The following is a 13161-nucleotide window of genomic DNA, read 5'->3' as shown; positions in this document are numbered from 1 at the left end:
ATGTTTATATTGATGTGTGTTTTGATCTTTGATGGAGTACTAGATTTACAATTTTTGCCAGGTATGTATTCCATATGAAAGAGGGTGTGTTTATTTTTATTTCCCTTTCTTTCTTTTTTTTTTTTTAAATAATTTTTTGGTTTGATTTTGTTCTTTGGTTCATTGATTTTGATGTTAAGTGGCTCATGAATTTTTGTGGAGAGCTACATGGTCCTTGTATGAATTTGCATATAAAATAAATGAGATTCTCATTGTAACAATACTGATTAATTAAACAAGTTGTATTATTATGTCATAAATTTTGCCTGTATATGATTTTTCAGCCTTCCTCACTCTTGAGTTTTTAACTCTAATTTTGACTAACAATAAAAAAACAATTATCAGTTTATTGATCTTGCTTATTAGCACCCTAATCTTGTTTCATAATAAAACCTAGATCAATACAAGCTAATCATATGGTAAAAATATGATTAAATTAAGTTGAAATTTAATGAGTATATATATACATATATGAAGAACCACTCAGCCTTTGAACTTGCAATTGAACCATCTAAGTCTTGACTTCAAAAAAGAACCAACTTGTAATTGAACTGATTTTTTTTTTATTAACTAATGTAAACAAGCTACTTGTCAAGACTATGCTAGCATCAGCTTTCAAAATATACCACACTTCCTCACTCCAAACAATGATAAAAATTTAAATTTTGGCTTACACAACCAATATAAGATGGAAATTTAACTTTTGACTTTCACAGTGTTAGAAATTTAACTTTTAGCTTCCACAATCAATGTGCACGAGCTTTTTAAATATACCACACACCCTCACTCTAATGTACACAAGCTTTTTAAATATACCACACCCTCACTCTACACTGTGTAAATTTCTATCACTGTGAAAGCCAAAAGTTAAATATACCACACACCCTCACTCTAATGTACACGAGCTTTTTAAATATACCACACCCTCACTCTACACTGCGATAATATAACTTTTGGCTTTCACAGTGTGCACAAGCTTTTTAAATATACCAAATTGAAAATCTTCAATCTATACGATAATGTGAGTTTAATTTTTGGTTTTTACAATACGCACGAGCTTTCTAAATATACCACACCCCCTCATTCACTCTAAAGGGTAATGAGAACTTAACTTTTGGCTTACACAATACGCAAAAAAAAAACTGATATTTATAGACTATGAACAGCATTGGCTTAAACTGAAATTTTAGAATGGGGGCCAAAATTAAGCAAAACCTCAAGTAAAAGGGTTAATTTTTGTTCTTTTAAAAGAAAAAAAAAAAGAAAAGAAAAAGAGAAGCCCATATGGTATAATGTTCCAATGATAGAAAACTATATTATATAGTTTCCAAAAAGAAAATAATGAAAAGGTATTGAATATTCTACGGAGTAATAATGAATGGATAGAGGCTGAAAGAAAAAAGATCCTTAAAGAGGGATCCAATGGAGAATGATGGCGACAGTGCCATGAATGAAAAAGATAGAATGAAATGATTACTAACACATTCAAAGCTGCCCTCCATCTTTATATACATTTATATATATATATATACTTCTTTGATTTTGATATTCATCATCAAATTTCATAAATATGATCTAGCCAAGAGTTTTCACAAAACTTAACACCTAAATCATAAATATCACTAATGTTTAAATTCAAAGTTTATGAAGAATTAACTCTAATAAGTTTAAAACAAAAACAAAGAAATTTCATGCTCCTTTAACATTTAACTTATTATGTCACATTTGACCAGAAAAAGATGTCATAAGTTCTTAAGAGGAATCAAACTCAACATCTAATTTATTTTTGGAGGCAGTATGAAAAATAAAGTAAGATATTTTTATCTTTTAACCAGATGAATATGATTTCTAAACTCTCTGGCAATACCAAAAACCTCTCTTGATTTCTCAGCAATAATGACACAATATGAACCCAAAAGAAAGTAAAAATGAGATTTTGATTAAAAGAATAATAAAAAGACTAAAAAACTAACAAACAAACAAACAAAAAAAATGCATAGACCTGATAAACCAACCCCCTGAAGTGACTAGTTAGAATAAAATATGTGAGTGGTTTGCACTTTGCATGCAAATAGAAAAATATAAAAAACACTCACACACACATCCTGTGATTTATGAAAAGATAATAAATAATAATAAAATATAAAAAGAAATCCACAGAGAGAGATGTGGTTGGTGGGGAGAGTGGGCATAACAAGAAGAATGGCAAGGCAGTGTGCAGTCATTAGTCCCCTTCAATTGAGTGAGTCTCTATGAGCTATACTGCAGTGCAGTGCACTACACTGGTGGTCTGTGAGGGAAGGACAACAGAATCTCTTAATTAGGGCACTGATTGATTAGTAAAGGAAGGGACTACACCCTTTTGTCTTTCTCAGCACTGGCTGCAGACTGCAGGGATTTTGCACTCCTTCCTATTTTGATATCATCCATGCTTCATCATTTATCATCATCAATATCATCACCATCATCTATTATTATTATTATTATTATTATTCTCACATGCATTTTCCTTTTTCCCTTCCCACCTTTCCAAAACTTCATTTCCTTCACTACAGCTTGATAAGTAAATCAGATTTGATACCTTTTTTATGTTTAAGCTGTGACTTAGGCAAGAAATGTCTGGATAATCAAATAATGAAGATCTATTTCAACTTCTTGTTTTCAATAAAAAATTTCACCTTATAATTTCCATTTTCATAGCCTAACCCTTTCAGTATTTCCATCTATTTATTATTAATACACCTCCTTTTGTCTTAGTATGATATGAAGATTAAATAAATCATTTTGAAAAATCAAATCCAAAAGTTCTTTTGAATAGCTATATATCATATAGGGATCACTTGTATTAATGCTCTACTTTTTTCTCATATGGATCCCACTTAATCTTTCATAAGTTTATTAGGAAGATGCTAACAGCGAAGCACACTGCCCTGCACTTTAAAAGGCCTCACACAAAAAAGCACCCTAAAAACAAAAGAGATCTTAAAAGGCCAAAAGAAGGTAGTGAGTGACATTGCTAATAAGTCAAACAGGGGCAAGCAATATAAGCTATAGATCATGTTCATAACTTTTAACTAATACTTTAAATATACGATCTAAAACAGAAAACATCCAAAGTAAAAGATTGACACCGGACATGAAAATCAGTATTAATAGTTATAAGAATTTGATAGTACAAAAAGGACAAGATTAGGATGCGATGCATCAATCTCTGTCAATGCCAACTAAATCAATTTTAATCTAGACAAAAGATATTTGGGTCTTTCTTTGTCATATTGGGTGCAAAATTCATTGAGTTCATAATCAAGACATGGGAATTTTTCATTGGTGGCACAATGTGGAAACTATTGTATCAATTGACCAAACAATGCTACAACCCATTGTGATAGATTGTAAGTAGGTATATAAATGATCAAAAACTATGACCAAAATCTGATAAGACAAAATGTCACGCAGTCTCTGTTTCTCCTAAAGCCACAGGCAAAAACAAGAATCACAAAGCAAAAAAACAACAGCGATGTGATTGATCTTTTCATGTCTGAGCAAAACTCACATGCAGTTGCAGAAACAGATGTAAAGTTAATTCTATAATGAAAAGAAAAAGGTCCATAGTTAGCAGAGAACAGAAGAACAAAACAGAAGCTTGTCATGGAAATCATGCAACCATTTTTTCCAAATTCTATAGCAATTCCAAATAAAAACAAAAAAAAAGGAACATAAATCAAGAAAGCACTAATAAGAATAATCACTTATCCTTACCGGCATTGTTCTTCTTCTCGTTGTGGTTCACCAATGTCTCTTCATCCTCCTTTGGACTCTCCAATGCTCTCTTCTCCTGCTCCTCCTCCATCATCACTTCATTCCCATTACTCTTCTTCCTTTTAGCCAACACTCTGTTTCCTCAGCACTTGCAAGAGCTCTTTTGCAGCCTGACGCTTCTCAAATCGCCTGTTCTTAATAAGAACTTCACTAATATCAGCAGGAGTCATCTCAGCGCCATCAACCACCTCTTCCAACTCCTTCAACAACTCATCCTCATCTCCATTCTCTTCACCATCAAAATCCCAATCCAAGTAATTCTTCATCAAAATCTTAAGTGCGGGAAAAGAACAGTAACTCATGAAGATATGCATATCCATCCTGCCAGACCTCAACAGAGCAGGATCAAGCTTCTCAATATGATTGGTCGTGAACACAAAAATCCTCTCACTCCCACAACACGACCACAACCCATCAGTAAAATTCAGCAGCCCAGATAAAGTAATAGTCTTGGAAGAATTAACATCATCAACACCATGTACAACAGAATCAGGCCCAGAACAGGGGACGGTCACCTTCCCAGCAGAACTCCGGTTAGAGAGATTGATAGAGCAGTCAATATCTTCAATGACAATGATGGATTTAGGAGTAGTCTTCATGAGGAGTTTCCGGAGCTCAGAATTAGAATGAACCTCAGTAAGCTCAAGATCATAAATATCATAGCCAAGAAAGTTAGCCATGGCAGCAATCAAAGCTAGATTTCCCAGTACCTGGAGGTCCATAAAGAAGATACCCACGTTTCCAAGCTCTTCCAGTCTTCTTATAAAAAGCCTGGCCATCAGCGAAATCTCTAAGATCAAGAAGGATCTCAAGCTTGCGAGCAGGATCAAGAGCCAGAGTATCAAAAGTGCTAGGATGTTTGAAAGGAACAGACTCCCAAGGGTGGCCACGGGAGTCAAGAGCACCGCCACGGGAGTTAGTGAAAAGAAGACGATCTTGGTTGAGATGACGGAGCTGGGCGGCGGTGAGCATGATGTGATTGAGATAGCATTGAAGAATAATAGGTTTGTCCTTCTTCTTGATGGAGAGGGTGAAGCCACGCTTCTCATCAGGGATGGCACGCCAGGAAAAGGATGGATTTTGCCGCTGAGTGACGACGTGTTCCCAGGTGGCGGTGGCGCCATTGAAGGTGTCAACAAGTTGGTCGTTGTTAGAGAGGGAGTAAGTGAAGGAAGACGAGTTGAGAGCTCGGCTAAGGCTCAACCGGCTAGCTGACACGGAGGCAGAGCGGCTAAGGTAAAGCTGAACGGCGTTGTAGAGCTCGTTGGTGTTCACGCCATCGGTTTCAGTTATCTCGAAGTAGCAGTAGGAGGAGAAGCAGTGGAAGAGACGGTGAGAGAGCTTAGCAATGGTGAAACGGAGTTGGGGTGGGAACACGGCTTGGAGAATGCTTTGGAAGAAAGCTAAGGCGCCCAGTAGTGATGCTATTGAAGTCCAGAACTCCTTCATTTTGGCAGAGAACAAAATCCCTGTCTAAAACTTGTATATATATATATATAGAGAGAGAGAGAGAGAGAGAGAGACGTAGATGTAAATATGGAAAGTTAATAAATGCGGATTTACTGTCATTAAAAATGAAAGATAACGTTTTTATTTATTGATATTATTGATATTATTACCTGCATGCAATCAAATCAATCCACAAGTAAACCTAAAGTCACAAGAAACCTCAAACAGAGTGAGGAAGATGTAAGAAGCCTTGAAAAACTCCAAGAAAGTAATATAATTTCTGATCAGTAACTGCATTTTGCCCGTTTCCCGAATAACATTGGAGATTAAAAAAGGGTGATAGAAATCTCTCCATCTATCCATAGGATCATGTATTTAATTCCCGCATCCATACAGGCTAATAAACTCTTCAGTTTTTCAAGAAAGATTAAAAAAATATATAATGGAGGAGTAAGTCTATTGGAGGAAGTAAGATGGTGTAAATGGATATCAGATTTCTCCTGTTCATAAAGAGAGAATCGAATCTACTGAGAAGAGAAAAGAGCGAAAAGGTCTGAGAAAGCCGAGGAATACAAAGTTAAAAGATGGAAGGCATATATTCCTCCTATTCCATTGAATGAATGATAATACTACTACTACATGTGATTCTTTTGCAAAAAAATTAAGTACTTACTGTGCATGTAGAGCCAAAGGCCCAAATGGGTTGTCATGTGTCTCATTCCTCTCTCTCTCTCTCTCTCTCTCTCTCTCTCTCTCTCTCTCCCACATCCGCTTGTACAATTTATTGTGTCACATCTAGTATGCATTGATGTGCATGAGACTTGGAAAGAGGCTTGGTCTAGGCTCCATCTGTAGCCTGTATAGCTCATCAGATTCAGAACGTACGTTCAGGTTGTACCATAACCCACACAGAAAAGATAATTCACCACTCTGCATTGATTCAGAACGTAAAAATCAAGCCAACTTGCATCATAAGTTTAACCAAAAATAATAATAATAAATATGTATCTTTTGTCTAAATTGATTTCTAGCTTTTGTATGGGATTTGATGCATACATGCAATCGACTGCAGGAAAAATACAACAAAAGAAAACAAGGTAATACCATAATATCCATCTTTGGTTGAATGAGGATTATGCTGGTAAAATTTTCTTTTGCTTTCGTTTCAACACATTCATTTACTTCCTCCTTAACAAGGAGATATCATACCCAATAAAAAAATTTTCAAGGGATAATTGGTTTTTGCAGCTTTTACTTGTTAAACTATTTAAGCCACTTGAAAATTAACCTGAGAAATCAAGGACGATGTTCATAATGAAATCTAGTCAATAATATGCATCTCCATGTCCCTAGCTGCACACATGAATGGGCACACTCCCAGGTATCAATTGACATCTTATACCAAATATAGTAGCTTAAGTGCATTGTTAGTCCCTAAACTATAACATACAGTGCAACTTTGTCCTTCTGTTTGAAATTTATACATTAAGACACTTATACCAATAATACCATATGGACAAAGTTTACTTTGGCCCATATCACCTGCATGACACCAACATGATATACGTCCATGTATTTATGTTTTTTTTTAAGATTAATAATAATGAGCTGAATGTTAAAGGCCTAGACTGATAGACACATGTCGGGTTTACTTACCTAGAGTTGCCACATGGAAAATAACTTTAGAAAAATGATTTTTTTTCATCATGTGGCATGACTTGACGTAGCCGCATAAAATTTTATTTTTATTTTTGTCCTTATCCATCTTCAATCTTCATCACCTTCCCTTCTTCATTTCTTTTTTCTACTCTTACTGTATGGGGTTATTTGGATTGGTGCTTTTTTTTAATTTTGTAGAAGCACTTTTAAAAAAAAGTACTTTTAGAATAAGTTAAATTCTTTACGATATTTTTTTGTTTGGATGTATTAGTTTTGTAAACACTTCAGAATAGTGAAAATGTTTAGTATGCTTTATTTAAAAATTACTTTTACAACAAAAAAATTACTAAAATACCCTTTTTACTAGATTGATCGAGGCATTTTAGTAAAATGCACTTAACCAAATAAACTTTATCAAAACAAACTTTATTTCCATAAGTTAGTGTTTGGCAAACTTTATAAAATAAAGTTCGATTTGAGACTTTATTTCACACTGAAATTATTCAAAAAGTTCTCATCCAAACACAATATAAAAAACCCTCATAAAGACTTAACTTACGAAATAAAGTAGCTTTTAGGGTCACTATAAAGTTCGATCTAAACAACACCTATATCTCCATCTCCGTAGTCCGCCTGTCTCTCCTTCCTTTTGCCTCTTTTCCTACTCCATCTCCATCTTTGTCCTCCTCTTCAACCTCCATGGCTATTTCTCCACATCCACCTCCATTCTCCATCCCCTTTGTTTATGTTCTTCTCCTCTACCTCTATCTCCATCCATGGATTACATGGCTTAGGAAAATGGGAAAAATAAAAAAAGTTTAACTCAAGAGAGAAAGAGGGAAAGAGAAAGAGAAAGTGAAGAAAGAAAGAGATGGGGTGAAGAATTAAGATATGGATAAAGATACAAGTGGAGACTGGAGAGGATGGAGGAAAAGCGAATTTAAAAAATAAAAATATTTTTTAAACAACATAAAGTGAATAATTCAAAATCTTTAAAAATCTATTTTCTTCGAGACAACTTTTGCCAAATAAACCCCAAGATGTCAGCAACCAAAGTAAGCATTTAATATCCACCTCATTCTTATTAATTTAAAAAAAAAAATATGAAAGTGTGTATTGCAATGTGAGTATCATGTAAGCCATACAGAGCAAAGTGATTTTTGACAAAAAAACAGACAACTCGAAAGCGCTAGTTAAACCGCTGCGAGTACATACAAGCCTTTGGTAGAACAAATGGGGGCGGGACCGTGCACACATGGACACTGAAACCACCCGCATACAACCACCGCTCACATCTCCCAAAAATGTGCCCTCAGTCGAGAATCGAACTCTCACCACTCGGTGAAGAGCTCTATTGGCGACCCATATACCAATAGATCATTTGATCATTGGCAGAGCAAAGTGAATTTTATCTGCATAGTATAAGGGTTTAATGCAAGTTTTTAATAAAGGCAAAAACACACTATACAACATAATATATGGACCAATAACGGCATAACGCATTTAAACCTTGAAAAAATTAAGCCATATTGTTGAACTAACTAAGAACAAGGGTCGTGCTACATAGTCAAAAACTAGCGTCTACCTTAGGATGAGCCCATGTCTTTCAATTGTATTTAACATAGAGGACATTAATGGATAATAACCATCTTCCTGAATCCTAAGGCAAACCAGTATCATGGCTATGTCGCACATCTTATACGAAAAAATAGGAAGGACTAACTTCGGAGTTAGTGGACACCCACTTTATCATAAGAAAAACTTCAAGTGAAAATAAATAAATAACTTTGTTCTGAAGCTGGTGATTGCTACAACAACGAGATCATACATGTACCATGGAAAACAAGAGCAAATGTAGCAGCACTTCTGACCTTACCTTCCACGCTTGCTAAGACAAGAAAGTAGAGCATGTGACATACAATGGCTAGAAAGCCCTAAAAGAGAGCTCAAAGACAAGTTTTGATTTTTTTTTCCCGGCTTTGCCACCCTCACGAGTAATAATAGGACCATAACGAGTTAACCATTTGAGTGAGAACCGGATCCGGCTTCATCTGCCCATAGGTCATGGGTGAATCAGAATAATGTTCATAAATACTTGGGACTCAAAATCTAGACAAGAAACAAAGCATAAAAAACACACTACCAAGAAGATGTTGAGTTCATAGGAGCGATTGGTGATTAGTGATACTTATGACACCACATCAATTATGAGGGCATAAAAGGAGATTTATTTCCCCATCATTGATTTCCATTCATATACTTCCATGATCACATACAGCACTTTAGCTCTCAGACCATAATCAGGACACACAAAGTTGAACTTTTAATATCTTCATAATCTAAAAAAGTTAACAGCATAAGGCCTAACTATAAGGACAAACAACTCTTCTCCAAGCCATGATACAAGCGAGGAAAAAAAAACAATAAAAAATGAAGTAAACTAGCTTTCAAAATTTCAAGCAAATGGAAAAGATCCTCTGTTTAAGTAAAGAACCAAAGTCAAATTCATATCCCAAATTTGCTGCTCCCACTAGGACTTCTGAACCTTATTCTAGAAAGAATACGTATTTTACAGATATTCAACTCTATAAACAATTTAACCACCACAATATTAGTGGTAAATCAAAGGCTGAAACTGTTACCCAGTTGCCCTAACCTCCTTAAATTATGTCTTTGAACAAAACCATGCAATAAAGAGAAACTTTGGGAAAACTGAAACATCAATCAAGCACCCCAAAGCAGCACCCATCAATAAACTATGGCAGCATAAATTTATGCAAACTACCATATAAGAGAAGATTAGGGCTACTAAACTTTGAGACCCTACAAATAGTCACACCTTCTTATATTAAACATTGGAAGACTCGATGGCTGTTTTCACAGGGTGAATTATTATGTGGTACAACAAAAACAGGAATTTTAATAAGCCCTTAAATCTGAAATCATTTTGTGGTTTGCATAACAATTATAAATTATGATTATCTGTATCATCTCATTCATTATATTTTAGTTTAGAAACATATATATATATATATATATATATATCAGGGCTTCAAATAACTGAATAAGTATTGAAAACAAAAAGAAAACAATTAGGGAAATATCATAGCATAAAACACAGCCTTTGATGACTCAAAATTTAATGCCAATTAATTCAGATAAAAAGGCTTAAAATAAAAATAATGCACAGTGATCCCAACAATAAATGTGATTGGCTATATTTATCCTTAAAAAAATTATTTAGGATAAATAACAAAAAATGCTCCTTCTCTAGCCATTGTTATTCGTAATCGTAAAAGAAGACTGCTCAACCACAGAGCTGAGTTTGGTCTAAATGGAAATAATAATGCAACCATCATAAGGCAAAAATCATAGCCATTTGTGGTAACTTAATTTGTTCCATGTTCCCTTATTCTCTTGTGCTCTCAACACCAAAGACCTAAGAGTCTTATACCATCTTCAGCTGTACAAATGTGAGTGCCAACAAAATCAAGCAGGCAAATCAGGTGGACATGGATTACTAGCCAGAACAGAAGATACATCGGTGCACGGCACTGTACAGGAGGCTTCCCAGCATCTTTGGATACAAATCCTTGCCGTGGCTTTGCTATGAAGAGCCTCATATCAGCCTAACAGAGGATGGTGGTGCTTCAGTCTATTTCAGTCTCTAAAGTGCATGTTTTGTGAGGAGGGAAGTAGAACATTGATTTTACTACAGAGAACTGAATGTGCATAACTTTTTCTTCATGAATTCCTATTGGACCTCTTCATTTCCCAATATGCTTCAAAATAATAACCATTTATCTTTAAAAAATAAAAAAAAGAGTTTTGAGACATCTGATTGTTCTACCTAGAATTCTTTTACAACATAAATTTAATCCATCATCTATCGTTTGCACAGTGCATCAAAGAAGACAGTTTCAAGACTTGATGCAATTGGTCCGCTAAGAGTCTAAGCCGAAAGGGTGTCAGGGGCAGACATCTAACAAAGTGGAACGCCTAGAGAACATATAGTAAAACTATCTTCAATATCAGCATTCTACACCAAGAACAACAAAAGACATCCCATGCATGATCTTATCAATCCACACTCAATAAACATCACAAATTTCAACCAATTCACAAAAATTAATCTAAAACAAACATCAACAAAACTAGAGATTTCCCAAATCATCAGATATTTTTTTTCCCAAGTAACTGATAATTAACATTCTAATAATCACTAAGAACACTAAAAGAAACCGCAGCACGCTCTGATCAATTGATACTCAAAAAAAATAAAAAATTTCGAACAAATCACATACATTTATCCACAAACAAATATCAACAAATGAAAAAAAAAAACACCAGAGATCTAACCATTCACAAAGCTTTTTCTCAGCGATTGTCCAAGAACACTACCAATCCCGCCTCGCAGATCGATCGGGGAAACATAAGATAAGAAGCAATGGATTCAAGGGTGCTGAAAAGGGCTAAGAACAAAGGGGAAGAGATCGAAAAACCCTAAAATTCGAGAGAGAGCTTGAATGGTTTCTCAGTGCCCTAGCGCAAGCCCCAGCGGGCGGGGCGGGCGGGGCGCGCGCGGGAGTAGGAAGTGGGCCAAGACCTATTTATATATCTCATGTTGGGCTTGGGCGTAAAATAGGCCCAGTTTAAAGGCCCACTTAGTAAATAGTTTTGTTTTATTTTCGTATTTAAAATGAAAGGTATTTAAAAAACGAAATACTATAAATTCTAATTTGGGAAATTTATATGTACATATACTTATCCAAGATTGAGTATATTTGCTTATACACCCTTCTAACAAATCAATATTTGTGTACATATATTTTGTGAAGAGATGTTCCCACGGGACCATTAATATAATCCAATAGATTCAGTTCCTAAATATGACTCATTATTAACTATTGATTTATAGATTTTGGTTTTTGTTTATTATACAATATAGAAATAAATTAGTAATTATTTTAAAATATTAGTGCTCTTTATTTTAGAAATTATTAAATTTAAACAATTAAATGAGTAAAGATAAGTCATATCTTGATTTCATGGTCTTTGGGCTATCTCTTTATTTTTTTCACTTTAATGTCATTTTCACAAGTACCGTGATTAAAGAAATTGAAATTAATACCATATGCATAAGTTTTTTGAATAATAGACGACAAACGCCCTTTTTATATGAATATAAACAGTACCAAACAGTATTGGAACCTGGATATACAGTATATGTACAGTATAAGAATAGTATAAAAATCCCAGGTGAACAGTATATGAACTGTATAGTGAACAGTACTTCCGGGGGAGGGACATATCACATATGCATAAGTTCACCTTTAGATTATTTCAAATTTAAGATTCTCCGGCATATAAAGAATTTAAAATTTATGATATTTTTAAATTTATCTCTTTTAAATGTAAGAATTTCTCTTGAATTTTAAATGTATTCACAATAACACCTTTCTAAATTTGTCACTTTTAAATGTAGAAATCTCTCTTGAGTTTTTGGAGTGTATTTACAATAAATTTTTTTATCTTTCTTGAAAAACGGCAAAAAAGGGTTTAATGTTGGGCTTGGCCAAAATAGCGGGCCCACTTTGAAGGCCTGCATGGTCAAATATTCTGTTTTATTTTGGTATTATAAAAAATGTATTAAAAATATAGAATACTATAAATTTAATTAATTTGTGAAATGTATATGTATATAATTATGCAAGACTTATATTTGCATATACACCCCCATAAAAAATCAATTTTTTTTATAAAATCGATAAGTCATTAGTCAAGGGTCCCACAGCAAGGGATTTTATTTAGCACCACTATGTTCAACGCATTTCAAACCTAAGTAATAAAAGTCTTTATAAACCACCTTATAACGTGAGATCAGTACTATTAGACCAAAGACCATTAGGTTAAAATTAATATTTATGTTCATTTATTTTATTTGGCTTGTTTTGAAGAATGGTATTTTACTTTTTCACTTTAATGCTATTTCACGATGTAATATCATAAAAAAAAATTAAAATTAACTTTTCATCATAATATATATATGGTGGTTTTGTATATATATATATAGCAACAAATATTTTAATTATTCAAATTTAAGATTCTCTGGCTCATCAAGAATTTAAAGTTCAGTATCTTTCTAAATAAATCTCTTTTATATGTAAAAAAATCACTCTTGAATTTGAGCGTATT

At 34.0% G+C, this 13161-nt stretch overlaps 1 protein-coding gene across 1 annotated transcript; it reads right to left on the bottom strand.

Annotated features, from left to right (window-relative positions):
• Positions 1-3598: 3598 nt before the first annotated feature.
• On the bottom strand, positions 3599-11534 carry LOC120252940 (AAA-ATPase At5g57480). The gene is given in 5 exon segments (XM_039261149.1): positions 3599-3923; positions 3925-4550; positions 4552-5337; positions 5981-6237; positions 11326-11534. Coding segments are annotated over 3 exon segments (1521 nt in total). The 5' UTR covers positions 5308-5337; positions 5981-6237; positions 11326-11534; the 3' UTR covers positions 3599-3784.
• Positions 11535-13161: the final 1627 nt, after the last annotated feature.

The sequence above is a fragment of the Dioscorea cayenensis genome, chromosome 3, assembly GCF_009730915.1.
Source record: "Dioscorea cayenensis subsp. rotundata cultivar TDr96_F1 chromosome 3, TDr96_F1_v2_PseudoChromosome.rev07_lg8_w22 25.fasta, whole genome shotgun sequence".
Taxonomy (NCBI): domain Eukaryota; kingdom Viridiplantae; phylum Streptophyta; class Magnoliopsida; order Dioscoreales; family Dioscoreaceae; genus Dioscorea; species Dioscorea cayenensis.
This window is presented reverse-complemented; position numbering and strand designations above follow the sequence as displayed.